Source organism: Oncorhynchus nerka, linkage group LG22 (assembly GCF_034236695.1).
Source record: "Oncorhynchus nerka isolate Pitt River linkage group LG22, Oner_Uvic_2.0, whole genome shotgun sequence".
Taxonomy (NCBI): domain Eukaryota; kingdom Metazoa; phylum Chordata; class Actinopteri; order Salmoniformes; family Salmonidae; genus Oncorhynchus; species Oncorhynchus nerka.
In genome coordinates, this window is record NC_088417.1 from 27,776,854 (window position 1) to 27,796,112 (window position 19,259).

At 42.1% G+C, this 19,259-nt stretch overlaps 2 protein-coding genes across 3 annotated transcripts in view; one reads left to right on the forward strand and one right to left on the reverse strand.

Moving 5' to 3' along the window:
• The window catches only part of LOC115105063 (phospholipid phosphatase-related protein type 5-like), a 108,051-nt gene extending 106,404 nt beyond the window's left edge, over positions 1 to 1,647 (reverse strand). For both annotated transcript variants that reach the window (XM_029626615.2, XM_029626612.2), the window contains exon 1: positions 1,442 to 1,647. The gene's annotated coding sequence lies outside the window, so the exon portion shown is untranslated. The remainder of the gene's footprint in view (positions 1 to 1,441) is intronic.
• A 3,314-nt stretch (positions 1,648 to 4,961) lies between these two features.
• The window catches only part of LOC115105064 (phospholipid phosphatase-related protein type 4), a 39,623-nt gene continuing 25,325 nt past the window's right edge, over positions 4,962 to 19,259 (forward strand). The window contains 2 exon segments of the mRNA XM_029626617.2: positions 4,962 to 5,371; positions 14,554 to 14,739. Of these exon segments, the coding sequence (XP_029482477.2) occupies positions 5,198 to 5,371; positions 14,554 to 14,739 (360 nt within the window). The 5' untranslated portion in view covers positions 4,962 to 5,197.

The following is a 19,259-nucleotide window of genomic DNA, read 5'->3' on the forward strand; positions in this document are numbered from 1 at the left end:
CAAGACCTGAAAATGCTTCAACAACAAATTTGACAGAGCTTGAAGATTTTTTAAAAGAACAATGGCAAATGTTGCACAATCCAGGTGTGGAAAGCTCTTACAAGACTTGCCAGAAAGACTCACTGCTGTAATCACTGCCAAAGGTGCTTCTGCAAAGTACTGACTCAGGGGTGTGAATACTTAAATATTTCTGTATTTCATTTTCGATAAATGTACAAATATTTCAAAAAATATGTTTTCACTTTGTCATTATTGGTTATTGTGTGTAGATGGGTGGAAAAAAAATCTATTTAATCAATGTTGAATTTAGGCAGTAACACAACAACATGTGGAATAAGTCAAGGGATTTGAATACTGTTTTGATGTCACAAATGTATCATTTGTACATTTATTTCGTTAAAATGTGGTTATTTGTTCCATTTGACTGTGTAAAACCTAGCAGTACTACTTATTTATCTGGGAGTTTGGCGATTATATAGCATTTAGCAAAAACATGATTATTTGACTCTTTATTGAAACCCTAAACTGATATATTTTAAACAACTACATGTCTGTCGTTGAACAACCCTATGCCATAATTAGATTGTGAAAAAACACACCAATCGCTTTAATCATTTATTTTTTAAATAAAAGCTCATTTTCTAACATTTTTGAAAATGGATATACAGTGATTTGGAACAAAACTCTTCAAATGTAACCACTCTCAAATTCATAGACAGAGCTATGGATGCAAGGACTGACCATCCAAGATATCCAAATGATAGTTTTAATAATGTTTTAAGGTTTTATATTGGTTTGCAAACATTGGAGTAAAACAAGCTTATATGCTGGGTTCTGATGGGGTATGACAGTTGAACTAAGCTCATGTCATATGTAAGTTATATTCTTCAATAATCAATCGGTACATATGTAATTTAAGTCAATAAATGGATGTAGCAACAGCTGATTACCCCTTTAAGGGTATATTCAAATACGTCTATAAACTGCTACAGATGAATTGCATCATCAATGTTTTACTGTGTACTGTATGTACAGTGTAGGTTGAAGATTGTATCAGGGATCCATGGGTACAGTAGCCTATACAACACAATAATGTTCAGAGCACCTGAAACTGTAACAAGGCAGATCGTTATAACACTAATAATATCGTAAACACACGTACTAACATTGAGGCTCATTTCAAAATGGCAATACTCTGAAACTCTACCGATATGAATGTTTTGACGTTTTCTTAGCTTTCCTCCTCGATGCACACCACCACACGTCCTTAGAAAGCATAGAGCCATAGGCTATCATATGTGGTGCATTGCTGTATTTTCTCATTCTCTGCACGAACAGTAGCCTACCTAACAAAATGCAGAGCAGTTACGACTCAACATCTACCCTGCGACAATTACGACAGTCTCTGCAGTGCTGACGGGATAACGGGAAAAAGTCCTACCTTGGACTGCTCAAGGAGTTTTAGCGACTCAACAGCTTCAGAAGTCTGAACGTGATAAATAAACAACCAGACGTGACTCATATGTTTGTATCTCTACGGACGTTTGCTTCTTGGATGTACATTTAGTGTTCTACGAATTTCCAAGGTCCCTTCTCGTGAAAATAACTCATTAATTTCAATACTTTCAGTGTCTCCGGTATGTTGTCAATTACCTTGGTGGATGCAGCAAATGCGCTACTGCGCATGCGCAACCCTAGACAGTCTTTTTGCTGTAATGTCATGGAAGTGAAGGCTAGTTTACACCACTGTTGCTATCGTCCCATCCCCCATCAACTCTAACTCTTTCTCCTAGTAAAAGGTGTCCTACAGTGGCAAGACAAAATATATGTGAACCCTTTGCAATTACCTGGTTTTCTGCATAAATTGGTCATACAATTTGATCTGATCTTCATCTAAGACACAACCATAGACAAACACACTGTGCTTAAACTAATAACACACAAGTTATTGTATTTTTCTTGTCTCTGTTGGATACATCATTCAAACTTTCACAGTATAGGTTGGACAAAGTATGTGAACCCCTAGGCTAATGACTTCTCCAAAAGCTAATTGGAGTCAGGAGTCAGCTAACCCTGAGTCCAATCAATGAGACAGTTAGAGCTGCCCTGCACTATAAAAAACTATTCACAAGAAGCATTGCCTGATGTGACCCATGCCTTGAACAAAATAGATCTCAAAAGACCTAAGATTAAGAATTGTTGACTTGCCTAAAGCTGAAAATGATTTCTTAAGTATCTCTAAAAGCTTTAATGTTCATCAGGGCATCGTAAGACAAATTGTCTATAAATGGAGAATGTTCAGCACCGTTGCTACTCTCCCTAGGTGTGGCCGTCCCGCAATGATGACTGCAAGAGCACAGCGCAGAATGCTCAACAAGGTTAAGAAGAATCCTAGAGTGTCAGCTAAAGACTTACAGAAATCGCTGGAACATGCTAACATCTCTGTTGACGAGTCTACGATACGTAAAAATAAATCAATTAGAATTATGTTCATGGGAGGACTCTACGGAAGAAGCCACTGCTGTCCATAAAAAACATTACTGCACGTCTGAGGTTCGCAAAAAAGCACCCGGATGTTCCACAGCGCTACTGGCAAAATATTCTGTGGACAGATGAAACTTAAGTTGAGTTGCTTGGAAGGAACACACAACACTATGTGTATTGAAAAAACCTCATCCCCACTGTAAAGTATGGTGGAGGGAGCATCATGGTTTGGGGCTACTTTGCTGCCTCAGGGCCTGGACAGCTTGCTATCATCAATGGAAAAATTAATTCCCATGTTTATCAAGACATTTTGCAGGAGAATGTAAGGCTATCTGTCCACCAACTGAAGCTCAACAGAAGTTGGGTGATGCAACAGTACAATGACAAAAAAACACAGAAGAAAATCAACAACAGAATGGCTTGAACAGAAGAAAATATGCCTTCTGGAGAGGCCCAGTCAGAGTCCTGACCTCAACCTGATTGACATGCTGTGGCATGACCTCAAGAGAGCGGTTCACACCAGACATCCCAAGAATATTACTGAAGTGATATAGTTTTGTATAGAAGTATTTTTCAAAATCCCTCCTGACTGTTGTGCAGGTCTGATCAACAACTACAGAAAATGTTTGGTTAAGGTTATTACTGCAAAAGGGAGGGTAAACCAGTTATTAAATCCACAGGTTCACATACTTTTACCGCTCTGCACTGTGAATGTTTACACGGTGTGTTCAGTAAAGACCTGAAAACATATAATTGTTTGTGTGTTGTTAATATAAGCAGACTGTGTTTGTCTATTGTTGTGACAAATTTATGCAGAAATGGATCATTTATGCAGAAATCTGTCATTTCAAAGGGTTCACATACTTTTTCTTGCCACTGTATTCAGGAATATAGGTTACTCACTAGGCACGGTGTCCGTTTGCTAGTCAGATACTAGAGTGACATAAACTTCCAGGTAGCCTTCATTTCGAGTGGCTAATATTTAAACATATGCCATAATAATGGGGAGTCTCTGCCCCTTAGACGGTCGCTGTCAACTGTCATGTGGTTCTGAATGAACATTAATGGTGCTGAATTACCGCAAGTGTCTTGTTTTCTAAATGTAGGCATATCTAACAGATTTGGATCATTCTTATCTTCTGACCGTGGGCCCACTTTTATAGATATTTGAAAAATGAAAAAAGTCATCAGAGGATGTGAAATGGGTCTGAAGATAGTTGAAAAGAGGAATATTTAGTTAATTAATTATGATTGTCCTCTCCTCCCTGAGGAGAGAACAATCATTAATGGGAGTCCATTAATTACACCCACTCTGTATCAATGCCAGTAATAGATAGTCTCATTAAAGATATAGGCTATCAAGTTTTTACACCATTAGTGCTGCACAATATTGCTACACTTGAACCACAGTCACATTAAGCAGCTATCTATCCAGCCAAGATCAATAGACAGGGCCAGCTCCAGGCATAAGCAACATAAGTTATTGCTTAGGGCCCCAGGCCGTTAGGGGGCCCTAAACCCCATTTTTATCTTTTGGAACTCAGTCGGGGTCTCAACTTACTGTTGAGAGTTAGAATAGTGGAATTCAGTAGGTACAAGTTTGAAATTTGGTTGTGCTTCAGCTATTATTTGTTTCTTGTTATGTTAGTCACTAACCATGTTTCCATCCACAGTTTTTATGTGAGTAAAGTAATTCCGTATGAAAAAACAAAGACAACTGCTGTGATGGAATCATGAAGTTTCGGTACAATTGTATAATGCCGACAAATAATTTGTCCATTCGACATGGTGGGATTTTTTTCTGTCCGTAAAATTCATTATGTGAGAAATAGCGGTGTAAATGACTTTATGCGCAAATATTGATATAATAACCATAATATCGAAGTAAACTTGGAGTCACACGATAATATGGTGTGTGGTCCTCCCACTACGACTCGGGAAACCATTCAGTTTATTAGGCTATAGATGAAAAAACCTATGGTAAACTTCACAGGGTGGTGAAAGTGCACGGTGATCTTGAAATGTGTATCTGCCCCAATGCAAAAACTATTTGAACTACATGGAATTTGCCATAAAATTGCTGAATGTCTCTCTGCCCCATGGCATAATGTATAGAATTGCAGAAAATTAACTTTAAAACTAATTTATTCTCTCTGAATTTAAAATTAGGGGGCAACCAAATCTCGTTTAGGGCCCCCAAAAGGCTAGTCCTGTTGATAGGTATTGCTAGAAGACATTTACAGTAGAAATTGATTGATTCATGTTGTCATTTGAAAGCTACTGCACACAATAAACCTGATTAACAGACAAGTCGAAATCTACTGTATACTGTGACTGTTTTACTGCTGAGCTAATTAAAATGCTGTCAGTTCATGTTTATGAATGCATGCGTTCCGGAGTGCATGCGTTCCGGAGTGCGCCTGCGCCTTTCCCTAAAGCGCCAGAGTGTAAAACAGGAGAGCACTGCTGATGTCATAGCAGCTTTCCAAGGACTTTACTCCGTGACTGCTCGTGCGGCCCAAGTGTATGCCAAGTCTTTATCAAGAGATGCAAATGATGCTATATTAGCAACGAGGATACTTTCTCAAAATCAAGTTAGGAGATTCTGTGTCTTTTTAAGAGAGCCTTGTGAGGTGCACGCCGACTGTGGTTGCAACCCGCACTCTTCATCCACGGTATACTTCGGAATGAAGCGAGGGGCAGTCGTGCGCGTATGATATTGGCACCCAGTTGTGACAGCAGTATTGGACATTTGACCATCTTACAGCAGGTTACCGCTATTAGTTTATCGAGTATCGGGGGACCAATCATGTCTTCAAGAGAAAGACAAAAAGGAAATATGACGAAAGACAGCGTCAGCTTGCTGCCCTGCTTCTATTTCGTTGAGGTAGGTTGATTCTCTCTTTTTGGAGACTGGGCTGTCTCGGAGAATAACAGGATAGTTACATTAATCATGACTATGAAAACGTGATTTTAAAAAATGACATAATTTCGAAAAACAAAACAAAACAATAATGTTGCATGAATAGGAGGGCTGCAACGAATGATCAAAAAACCAGAAACAAATAAATAGGTAAATCAGATGACTAATGATAATAGGCTATTGCAGTCATGGAACAATAAATGCCAGCAGTTCAATTTCAAATTATGTACATGATGTGTATGAATTACATATATTGATTGGTATTGATGTTTGGTTTCAATACACATGATCGAACACATGTTGTTGATGTTCTCTGGATGCAAGCACCAAACGATTCACTATGCATCAAACGATTCACTATGCACAAGATGATAAAACAGAAATATCACTCACAAGCATGCACATTTACTGTGTGCATGTATGTTAATGTGTGTGCATTTTACTGTGTGTGTGTGTGTGTGTGTGTGTGTGTGTGTGTGTGTGTGTGTGTGTGTGTGTGTGTGTGTGTGTGGAAATCTGGACATCTGTGGTAGGCAGTAAGTAGCATATATGTCTCTATCAGACACTGAACATTCAGGACTCAGAAGTCAGCTCAGCCCTATTTAACCGATTCATGTCTCCTATGAAGCGTGGCTGCCAAATACCATATATTACTATAGATCTAGGATTTTTTAACACAGTCTTTCATCGCAGTTCAGCCAGTTCAGCATCCCTTCTCCACACCAATGGGGCATGCACATTTCCTGTGATGTCTCTGGATATTTAAACTACACAACCTACATCACCATGTCAGGGGCAGCAAGTAACCCTTGTCCGAGCCAGAACGGCCCATAGTCCGTTTTAAGGGAGTAGTTATTTTGAGGAGTGTCCTGTATCTTAACCATGGCTTCACTTTTAAAGAACCTTGCTTATTGATTATATTAAGATTCTGAGTTATAGTGGCCTTGTAGAGTTTGTCTTGCCTGAGGCTTGTGTCTCTAGTGGAACCAATTTGAGCACACAGTGTAGTGAAAACCCGTTTTAGATTAAACAGGGGAAAACTTTATGTTCAAAGGATGGATCAAAGACATGGAGTGTACTGTACTGCACTGTTATGCACTGTACTGCACTGTTCTGCACTGTACTGCACTCTACTGCACTGCTCTGCATTGCACTGTTCTCTTTTGTACTGTACTGCACTGTACTGCACTGTACTGTATTGCAATGTTCTGTTTTGTACTGCACTGTTATGTTTTGTACTGTATGTACTGTAGTACAAATCTGTCATATTTTGGAACCTGTTCTCTGACTAGAAAGCCAGTTTAGTTCTCCCCTTTGGTCTAGCAAAGGTCCAGCATCACCCCATACAGTGCAGAATGGAGCCAGTGGGGCGTATGCTGGGGAATACATAGCTCTTGAAATATAGAGCATAAGCAGAGCATTAGGCATACCTAGGCTACATGTAGATGTTGCAATGCATACACAGAGGGAGTTGCAAATAAGTGTAATATTTGTTCATTCTCTTATTAATTTGTTCATCTGTTTGTTAATTCATCAATTCATAAGATCTTATTTTTTTGTAAATGCCCCTCTCACCTTAAAACACATGTGGAAAACCATCCCACTGCTCCTGACAGCTACCTTTACAGCACTGCTGGAGAAGGAGAAACCACATGGCTGCACCACAACACACATCTCAACTGCAGGCAATATTGACCACATCATGTCTCTGATCCACTGGCTGTTTCCAATGTCCACATGAACATACACACCATACCACTCAGTATGAAGTCAGCGATTGGATATACATTATGAGTGCTATGCTTATTAGTTTTTTTGGAACAGAACACGTGTTTCCTATCAACTGGTTCCTATGGTTTGATTATTATTATTATAATGACAGTCTTATAGGGCTGTAATGACATGCGTATAGGGCTGTAAGACTTAAATGTGTGTGTGCAAGACACCCATGCTTGGTTTAATTACAGTCTTATAGGTCTGTACGTACTGTATGTGTACAGTAAAACACTCGTCAAACCTCCATCATCCTCAGAAGAACACCTTCGCTGCCTTGTGAGATGATACCTTTAGTCAGTGCTGCAACACAGGGTTTGGAACAGTTCAGGGAACAGAACCAAAAAACGTAAAATAGCGAAATTCTTGAAGGAACAGATTCCGAACCAGGAATGAGCGTGATCTATACTGTTCCGGGAACAGAACCGTTATTTTAAAAGCATGGGAACCAGTTAATAATGTTATTTTATTTTCCAGGATTTTTTTTCAGTCCTCAAAAAATGTTACAAAGCGCCTATGAAAATCCCTCACTCAGTCACTCAGAAAATTATTCCTGTGTCAGCCTGCCAACTGAAAATATTTTTTCCTGTGCGTGTGTGTGCTGCGTCTCCCCCTCCAAAGCATAGGCTACTGTAGCCTACTGTAATTCTGTAATTCAGAAATTAGGGAGAGATTTTTCATTAGAGAAGAATGGGTACACTTTTTCAATGCTAGTTAAGGATACTATAGTTATCACATTGCACGTTGGATTTATGAATTACAAAAAGCTAAAACGGGTTTTTAATTCTGGTGCAGTTCTGCACGTACAAGCTTTTTAGCTAGCTAGCTGTGGTCCGACGTTAAGCCAACTCTCTGAAGTTCAAAGACATTCAAAATTCCTCCATAGAAGCAACTCCTACATAGGTATAATTCTGTGGGCCTAATTCAGTATAATGCATGTCATAACAATATACCCAGCACTTTAAGCCAAGCCTCCTCCTCCACCCTCTCTCGCTCTTTCCCCACCCACAGAATTTCAGTCGCATCTCGCTCCCTACACTTGTCTGTCCATCACGCATGTAAACAACTATAGCTTGCCCGGTCTAGAGCTGCTCTAGCCGCACTGATTGGTGAAGTAAATTAATGTCAAGCTAAATGTACAAAAAATGAATTGATTTCAGAGGTTTAAAAGGAACAGAAAGGAACGATATAAATCAGTACTCTTTTTGGTTCGAACCGGTTCAGAACTATATTTTTCAGGTCGGAACAGTGGAACAATAAAAGAAATGGTTCTGTTCAGAACGAAACCATTTTGGTTCCAACCCCTGCTGTTACATGCTATAAATAGCCCACACCGACCAACCAGTCCACTTTCCATTTCTAGCCATCCATTATTTAACTTCATCTGTCACTTCCCTGCCTTTCATTTCTGTAATCACTGGATCTGAGTTAAAGCAGAGTGAGATTAGAGGTACAGTCTTGTCTGGCAGTGGCAAGATAGGGGACAGAAATAGGACTGTTTGTGTTACCAGCATATTCATGTTCATTAGACTGCATGTACCTGGAGTTTATAAATTGTAAATGTTGCAGTCTATTATGTATGTTTTTAGAAAGACTAATGTACATGAATACATCCCATGTGAGAGTTTTCGAGGGTTCTCCTTTAGGCCTTACTACTAAAGGTGTACTACGTTGCTGGTTTAGATTAGGGAGAGGCTCCTAATTCAGGACCAGATCTTTTAGTGCTGAGGATCTGAGTCTGCAAATTCTCGCAGTATCTCACAGGAATTTGGGACTTCAGTCATTTTTCTCATGCTAAAACCAGATTAGCCACATAGTGAAATGCAAACAGGTGATATTTGCAAGGTCATTAAGCAAAAAACAAACAACCAAAACATCAATAGCCACTACAATGTAAAAACATGATTTTGTCATGAGTTCAGTAGCATTAGCTTGATTTTGAGCATCCACGACTAACTGGTATCGTCATTAAAGCTCGCTAGTCATGCTAGCGACGCTAGTCAGCAACGCTAGATAGCATATGCTTCTACACCAGGGACCCCCTTCCAGGCAAACCGGCAAACCGGCAACACAAAGTATGTTAGCAAAATAATTATGATTCACATCTTGTCTCATCATCAGGTGAATGATAATGGCAAGGTGAAGTAATCAACATTTTAAAATGAAAATATTTGTTAGATCGTTTTTCATTATTTTGACCTCCCCAGATTATAATTGGAAGAGGAAGTGCAGGCCTAACCTCTACATGATAGTCAGCTAGATCTAGTAAAATGGGAACCGATGCAAACCTGGGAACCAATGCAAAGATTCTGGCTAGTGTAGCTAGCTAGATGATTAGCTAGATGATAACGCTTGTGAAATTGTAAATTGGTAAATTTATATTACACACTTTTCCTATAACTTACTTACAGTTGATGTCGGAAGTGTACATACACCTTAGACAAATACATGTAAACTCAATTCCTGACATTTAATCCGAGTAAAAATTCCCTGTCTTAGGTCAATTAGGATCACCACTTGATTTTAAAAATGTAGAATGTCAGAATAATAGTAGAGAGAATGATTTATTTAAGCTTTTATTTCTTTCATCACATTCCCAGTGGGTCAGAAGTTTACATACACTCAATTAGTATTTGGTAGCATTGCCTTTAAATTGTTTAACTTGGGTCAAACGTTTTGGGTACCCTTCCACATGCTTCCCACAATAAGTTGGGTGAATTTTGGCCCATTCCTCCTGACAGAGCTGGTGTAACTGAGTCAGGTTTGTAGGCCTCCTTGCTTTCACACACTTTTTCAGTTCTGCCTAAAAATGTACTATAGGATTGAGGTCAGGGCTTTGTGATGGCCAATCCAATACCTTGACTTTGTTGTCCTTAAGCCATTTTGCCACAACTTTGTAAGTATGCTTGGGGTCATTGTCCATTTGGATGACTCATTTGCAACCAAGCTTTAACTTCCTGACTGATGTCTTGAGATGTTGCTTCAATATATCCACATAATTTTCCTGCCTCATGATGCCATGTATTTTGTGAAGTGCACCAGTCCCTCCTGCAGCAAAGCACCCCCACAACATGATGCTGCCACCCCCGTGCTTCACGGTTGGGATTGTGTTCTTCGGCTTGCAAGCCTCCAGACCGTAGTCTGGCTTTTTTATGCTGGTTTTGGAGCAGTGGCTTCTTCCTTGCTGAGCTGCCTTTCAAGTTATGTCGATATAGGACTCGTTTTACTGTGGATATGGATACTTTTGTACCTGTTTCCTCCAGCATCTTCACACGGTCCTTTGCTGTTGTTCTGGGATTGATTTGCACTTTTCGCACCAAAGTACGTTCATCTCAAGGACACAGAACGCGTCTCCTTCCTGAGCGGTATGACGGCTGTGTGGTCCCATGGTGTTTGTACTTGCGTACTATTGTTTGTACAGATGAACGTGGCACCTTCAGGCGTTTGGAAATTGCTCCCAAGGATGAACCAGACTTGTGGAGGTTTACAATTTTTTTTCTGAGGTCTTGGATGATTTATTTTTATTTTCCCATGATGTCAAGCAAAGAGGCACTGAGTTTGAAGGTAGGCCTTGAAATACATCCACAGGTACATCTCTAATTGACTAAAATTATATCAATTAGCCTATCAGAAGCTTCTAAAGCCATGACATCATTTTCTGGAATTTTCCAAGCTGTTTAAAGGCATAGTCAACTTAGTGTATGTAAATGTCTGACCAACGGGAATTGTGATACAATGAATGATAAGTGAAATAACCTGTCTGTAAACAATTGTTGTGTTCACATGCACAAAGTAAATGTCCTAACCGACTTGCCAAAAATATATTTTGTTAACAAGAAATTTGTGGAGTGATGAAAAACTAGTTCTAATGACTCCAACCTAAGTGTATGTAAACTTCCAACTTCAACTGTATGTCCTCTGTGTAAATTGCCCTATGGGCCCTGGTCAAAAGTAGTGCACATTATAGGGAATACAGTGCCTTCCCGGATGCACCTTAGTACAGTAATATCAACCTGGCAATGGATAGAGATGAATTGAAGTGAGCTTCCACCTCCTGACAGATTCTGCGTAGTTTATCTTCTAGAGAGAAAGGTGGCACAGTACCACTGACCTATATTTATCCTAGCTGAACATGGCAGTGTGTGTGTCTGTGTGTGTGTGTGTGCATATGTGCATGAATGTGTGTTTGGCCAGGGTTGACTATGCTGAGGTCATCATACCTCCAGTTCCCTTAGTCAAACTCATGTTTTCAAATTAAAATGGTTGAAATATTTCCTTCCCTATCAATGTTTTGTAATGGGCTAACAAGCTCAGTCATTACATATCCCTAACATAAATATTTAAAGATAGCTGGTTGAGTGAAAAATGCTGGCTGGACAGATTTTGAGGTATGGAAGGCACTGCAGATGTGATATACACTGCCTTCGGAAAGTATTCAGACCCCTTGACTTTTTCCCACATTTTGTTACGATACAGCCTTATTCTAAACTGGATTAAATAAAAACATTTCCTCAGCAATCTACACACAATACCCCATAATGACAAAGTGAAAACAGGTTTTTAGAAATTTGGGCAAATGTATAAAAAACTATAAACATAAATACCTTATTTACATAAGTATTCAGACCCTTTGCTATGAGACTCAAAATAGAGCTCAGGTGCATCCTGTTTCCATTGATCATCCTTGAGATGGTCTGCAACTTGATTGGAGTCCACCTATGGTAAATTCAATTGATTAGACATGATTTGGAAAGGCACACACCGGTTTGTACAAGGTCCTACAGTTGACCAATAAACCAAGCCATGGGGTCGAAGGAATTGTCCGTAGCGCTCTGAGACATTTATGCAGCATTGAATGTCCCCAAGAACACAGTGGCCTCCATCATTCCTAAATGGAAGAAGTTTGGTACCTCCAAGACTCTTCCTAGAGCTGGTTGCCCGGCCAAACTGAGCAATTGGGGGAGAAGGGACTTGCTCAGGGAGGTGACCAAGAACCTGATGGTCTCGCTGATAGAGCTCTAGAGTTCCTCTGTGGAGATGGGAGAACCTTTCAAAAGGACAACGATCTCTGTACCACTCCAACAATTAGGCGTTTATGGTAGAGTTGCCAGACGGAAGCCACTTCTCAGTAAAAGTCACATGACAGCCCCCTTGGAGTTTGCTAAAAGGCACCTAAAGACTCTCCGACCATGAGAAACAAGATTATCTGATCTGATGAAACCAAGATTGAACCTTTTTGCCTGAATGCCAAACACCATGTCTAGAGGAGACCTGGCATCATCCCTACGGTAAAGCATGGTGGTGGCAGAACCATGCTGAGGGGACGTTTTTCAGCGACATGGACTGGGAGACTAGTCAGGATCGAGGGAAACAGAGAGATCCTTGATGAAAAAGTACAGAGAGATTGTTGATGAAAACTTGCTCAAGAGCACTCAGGACCTCAGACTGGGGTGAAGGTTCACCTTCCAACAGGACAACGACCCTAATCACACAGCCAAGACAACGCAGGAGTGGCTTCAGGACAAGTCTCTGAATGTGTGAGTGGCGTAGCCAAAGCCCGATCGAGCATCTCTGGAGAGACCTGAAAATAGCTGTGCAGCAACGTTCCCATCCAACCTGACAGAGCTTGAGAGGATCTACAGAGAAGAATGGGAGAAACTCCTCAAATACAGGTGTGCCAAGCTTGTAGCGTCATACACAAGAAGAGTCGAGCCTTTAATCGCTGCCAACGGTGCTTCAGCAAAGTACAGAGTAATGGGTCTGAATATTTACGTAAAAGTGTATTTCAGTTTTTTATTTGTATAATAAATTAGCAAAAATCATTATTATAGTGTATAATACACATTATACACATTATACACATTATTACTGTGTGTAGATTGATGAGGGGGAAAAAACACAATAAAATCGTATAAGAGGGCATCAATAGATAGATAGATAGATAGATAGATAGATAGATAGATAGATAGATAGATAGATAGATAGATAGATAGATAGATAGATAGATAGATAGATTGAAAGAGTGGAGTCACTTTAACACTCTGGCATCAATAAGATGTCCTTCTGTTCCTCCAGCAGTGGAGTACTCTGTCACAGCCTCCTAGCTGGCTGTTTCAGAGCTGAATTACTGCATCAGGATGGATGCCCAAGGCCAAACACAGACCACATGCTGTACAGCACTGCATCCCAGAGAGCTACCAATTTGACATTTAATTACACATGTATCTGGCTTCACGTGTAACTTATTTCCTGGACTGTAAGTCGTACAGACTTTCAATGGTACACATTGACATGTTCAGTAAGCTACAAAACATTGGCATTTGCATGCTAAAATTACATCTGTTTTTTTCAGTCATTCATGTCTCACTCTGTATATTAAATTGTGTTGGATCCCCAGTGTTTACCCAACATTACACTGCAGTACTACCAACTAGGTATATCAACCTAGTATGTTCCAAGACCACCCTGACTGCTGCGTTCTCGTTAGCAAAGAAAGTAAGCTTGCGAGATCAGGATGGTTTGTACGAGGCTAATATCAATATCAAAATCTCTGTGGGTACACTATTAAATCCCAATTGGATTTATCATCATCATTTATTTGGCTTTATCAGGTGACCCCCTTTTCCTAATGAGATTTTCTCCTAGTGTGTGGCAAACCTCTTTCCTTTCTGCTTTAGGAGATGGTGTGGAAGGTAATATCCTGTAAAAAAAAAAAAACAACGTGACTTTCCTCTTTGGGAACCCATGCTCCCTGAGCACTTAAGACATAATTACTTGGATGAAGACAAGGGACAGAACTGAACTGTGACAAGTCGATGTGAAATCAGTTCAGTGATGATTCCTATCTTAGCCTGCAAGACTACATCACATAGAAGAGCTAGCTCTTTTAATGCATGTTCTACTGGTGCCAATTTTGCTCCAGTAGTTCCTCGAACCAACTAGTCTCTGAAATCGCAGACGATTGGAACATTGTGGGAGGTAACCCATCTGTCTAATACTAGAGACTAAGAACCAACCACTAAGAGTTCATTAGAGTAACCTGTTTAATTCCCTGCTTTTGTATGTCTTTGACTCGTGGCAGCAATCAATGAGTTGTATTTCCAAATGATGTATTAGCTTTCTAATTAGGATTCGTTAACATGAATGTAGTGTTTTTTTGCACTTTGAAAGGTGGTGGACAGACCATAGTTATGATTTGACAACTTCCCCTTCATCAGGTCACTGAAACTGAGATATTGACTCAGAATACATCGGCTCCAGTGGAGTCAGAGTAATGAGTGAATCGAACCACGCAATGATTCTGACATATCATGTTTTGTTGTTTAGTCTCTCTGTTTATCTGTTTTTTTGTTTGTTTGTTTACCCGTGGGCAGCTCCCCATCCTGGTGTCGTCGGTGGTGAGTCTGTACTTTCTGGAGCTGACAGACGTGTTCAAGCCGGTCCGCTCGGGGTACAGCTGCCACGACCGCAGCCTCAGCCTGCCCTACATAGAGTCCACTCATGAGATTATCCCCCTGCTCATGCTGCTCAGCCTGGCCTTTGCTGGACCCGCCATCACGGTCAGTAACACACACACACACAAACGCAGGCAGGCAGGCACGCATGCATGTGCACAAACACACACACAGGCATGCTCGCCCGCCAACACGCGCACACACACATGCACACATTCGCTCATGCGCACACACAGGCACACATGCCAGTGACTGACTTGTCACACTCTGCATTTTATTTGAGGGCTGCCTGTAGGCCTACTTGGTTATTCTTCCAACAGAAATAGGCAGGCCATGTTTTTAGATATGGTGTTATGTCTGAAGATCCTAGCGTAAGATTGGCCGCTTAGGAGGAAGAGAGTTTAGTATGATAACACTAAGTTGACCCAAAGCTGGAGGTCTTTACATGCTAAGATGAAGGGTTACAGTGATCTGACATTCAAATTCATCTGGTGTCACTGTTGATGCCTCTTCCCCACTAAAGTCAAAAGACTGAGATTACCGTCTGCTAAGGGTTTTGAAGATGTTGTCCGAAGTATGACCAATGATGTGTTTGAGAAGTTTGACTTGTCGAAACAAAACTCTAACTCTCATCAAAATATTTTCTCTATCCAGCAGAAAACCTTGTTTACTACCAGAATCCTCCTGTATTGATCTGAGGCACTTATAAAAAGAAAAGGCACTTATCACAAATAGCATCTTCAACTATACTATACAGGGCAATCGGATAGTATTCAGATCCCTCGACTTTTAGAAAATGTTGTTACATTTCAGCCTTATTCTAAAATGGGTTAAATCATTTTTTCCCTCATCAATCTACACACAATATCCCATAATGACAAAGCAAAAACAGGTTTTTGAAAATGTATTTAAAAAAAAACTGAAATGTTACATTTACAAAAGTATTCAGACCCTTTACTCAGTACTTTGTTGTCGCACCTTTGGCAGCGATTACAGCCTCGATTATTTTTGGGTATGGCGCTACAAGCTTGACACACCTGTATTTGGGGAGTTTCTCCCATTCCTCTCTATAGATCCTCTCAAGCTCTGTCAGGTTGGATGGGGAGTGTTGCTGCACAGCTATTTTCAGGTCTTTCCAGAGATGTTCGATCGGGTTCAAGTCCGGGCTCTGGCTGGACCACTCAAGGACATTCAGAGACTTGTCCCAAAGACACTCCTGCGTTATCTTGCCTGTGTGCTTAAGGTTGTTGTCCTGTTGGAAGGTGAACCTTCTCCCCAGTCTGAGGTCCTGAGTGCTCTAGGGCAGGTTTTCATCAAGGATCGCTCTATACTTTGCTCCGTTCATCTTTCCTTCGATCCTGACTAGTCTCCCAGTCCCTGCCGCTGAAAAATATCCCCACAGCATATGATGCTGCAACCACCATGCTTTGAGGTAGGGATAATGCCAGGTTTCCTCCAGATGTGACGCTTGGCATTCAGGCCAAATAGTTCAATCTTGGTTTCATCAGACCAGAAAATCTTGTTTCTCATGATCTGAGAGTCTTTAGGTGCCTTTTGGTGAACTCCAAGCAGGCTGTCATGTGCCTTTTACTGAGGAGTGGCTTCCGTCTGGCAACTCTACCATAAAGGCCTAATTGGTAGAGTGCTGCAGACATTTACATTTACATTTAAGTCATTTAGCAGACGCTCTTATCCAGAGCGACTTACAAATTGGTGCTTTCACCTTATGACATCCAGTGGAACAGCCACTTTACAATAGTGCATCTAGGTCTTTTAAGGGGGGAGAAGGATTACTTTATCCTATCCTAGGTATTCCTTAAAGAGGTGGGGTTTCAGGTGTCTCCGGAAGGTGGTGATTGACTCCGCTGTCCTGGCGTCGTGAGGGAGTTTGTTCCACCATTGGGGGGCCAGAGCAGCGAACAGTTTTGACTGGGCTGAGCGGGAACTGTACTTCCTCAGTGGTAGGGAGGCGAGCAGGCCAGAGGTGGATGAACGCAGTGCCCTTGTTTGGGTGTAGGGCCTGATCAGAGCCTGGAGGTAGTGAGGTGCCGTTCCCCTCACAGCTCCGTAGGCAAGCACCATGGTCTTGTAGCGGATGCGAGCTTCAACTGGAAGCCAGTGGAGAGAGCGGAGGAGCGGGGTGACGTGAGAGAACTTGGGAAGGTTGAACACCAGACGGGCTGCGGCGTTCTGGATGAGTTGTAGGGGTTTAATGGCACAGGCAGGGAGCCCAGCCAACAGCGAGTTGCAGTAATCCAGACGGGAGATGACAAGTGCCTGGATTAGGACCTGCGCCGCTTCCTGTGTGAGGCAGGGTCGTACTCTGCGGATGTTGTAGAGCATGAACCTACAGGAACGGGCCACCGCCTTGATGTTATTTGAGAACGACAGGGTGTTGTCCAGGATCACGCCAAGGTTCTTAGCGCTCTGGGACGAGGACACAATGGAGTTGTCAACCGTGATGGCGAGATCATGGAACGGGCAGTCCTTCCCCGGGAGGAAGAGCAGCTCCGTCTTGCCGAGGTTCAGCTTGAGGTGATGATCCGTCATCCACACTGATATGTCTGCCAGACATGCAGAGATGCGATTCGCCACCTGGTCGTCAGAAGGGGAAAGGAGAAGATTAATTGTGTGTCGTCTGCATAGCAATGATAGGAGAGACCATGTGAGGTTATGACAGAGCCAAGTGACTTGGTGTATAGCGAGAATAGGAGAGGGCCTAGAACAGAGCCCTGGGGGACACCAGTGGTGAGAGCACGTGGTGAGGAGACGGATTCTCGCCACGCCACCTGGTAGGAGCGACCTGTCAGGTAGGACGCAATCCAAGCGTGGGCCGCGCCGGAGATGCCCAACTCGGAGAGGGTGGAGAGGAGGATCTGATGGTTCACAGTATCGAAGGCAGCCGATAGGTCTAGAAGGATGAGAGCAGAGGAGAGAGAGTTAGCTTTAGCAGTGCGGAGCGCCTCCGTGATACAGAGAAGAGCAGTCTCAGTTGAATGACTAGTCTTGAAACCTGACTGATTTGGATCAAGAAGGTAATTCTGAGAGAGATAGCGGGAGAGCTGGCCAAGGACGGCACGTTCAAGAGTTTTGGAGAGAAAAGAAAGAAGGGATACTGGTCTGTAGTTGTTGACATCGGAGGGATCGAGTGTAGGTTTTTTCAGAAGGGGTGCAACTCTCGCTCTCTTGAAGACGGGAGGGACGTAGCCAGCGGTCAGGGATGAGTTGATGAGCGAGGTGAGGTAAGGGAGAAGGTCACCGGAGATGGTCTGGAGAAGAGAGGAGGGGATAGGGTCAAGCGGGCAGGTTGTTGGGCGGCCGGCCGTCACAAGACGCGAGATGTCATCTGGAGAGAGAGGGGAGAAAGAGGTCAGAGCACAGGGTAGGGCAGTGTGAGCAGAACCAGCGGTGTCGTTTGACTTAGCAAACGAGGATCGGATGTCGTCGACCTTCTTTTCAAAATGGTTGACGAAGTCATCTGCAGAGAGGGAGGAGGGGGGGGGAGGGGGAGGAGGAGATGGTTGTCCATCTGGAAGGTTCTCCCATCCCCACAGAGGAACTCTAGAGCTCTATTAGAGAGACCATCGGGATCTTGGTCACCTCCCTGAGCAAGGCCCTTCTCCCCCAATTGCTCAGTTTGGCCGGGCGGACACCTCTAGGAAGATGGAGGCAACTGTGAATTGTGGACCGTCATTGCTGCAGACATTTTTGGTACCCTTTCACCAATCTGTGCCTCGACACAATCCTGTCTCGGAGCTCAACGGACAATTCCTTCAACCTCATGGCTTTTGCTCTGACATGCACTGTGGGTCTTTCCAACTAATGTCCAATCAATTGAACTTACCACAGGTGGACTCCAATCAATTTGTATATACATCACAAGGATGATCAATGGAAACAGGATGCACCTGAGCTGATTATCAAGTCTTATAGCAATTGGTCTGATTTCTTATGTAAATAAGGTATTTCTGTTTTTTATCAATTCTAAAAACCTTTTTTTGGTTTGTCATTATGAGGTATTGTGTGTAGATTGCTGAGATGTTTTATTTCTTTAATCCATTTTAGAATAAGGCTGTAACAACAAATTTAGGAAAAAGTCAAGGGGTCTGAATACTTTACGAAGGCACTGTAATTACAAAACTACCTTAAAATGTGTGGATTCGGCTATTTCAGCCACACCCGTTGCAGACAGGTGTATAAAACCAAGCACACAGCCATGCAATCTCCATAGACAAAAACAATGGTAGTAGAATGGCCCATACTTACTGAAGAGCTCAGTGACTTGCAACGTGGCACCGTCATAGGATGCCACCTTTCCAAAAAGTCAGTTCATCAAATTTCTGCCCTGCTAGAGCTGTCTAGAAACAACAACAGCTTAGCCCCGAAGTGGTAGGCCACACAAGCTCACAGAACGGGACAACCGAGTGCTGAAGCGCGTAGCTCGTAAAAATCACCTGTCCTCGGTTGCAACACTCACTACTGAGTTCCAAACTACTTCTAGAAGCAATGTCAGCACAAGAACTGTGTGCTTGTCCCGTCTGGAGCTTAATGAAATTAGTTTCCATGGCTAAGCAGCTACACACAAGTCTAAGATCACCATGCACAATGCCAAGCATCGACTGGAA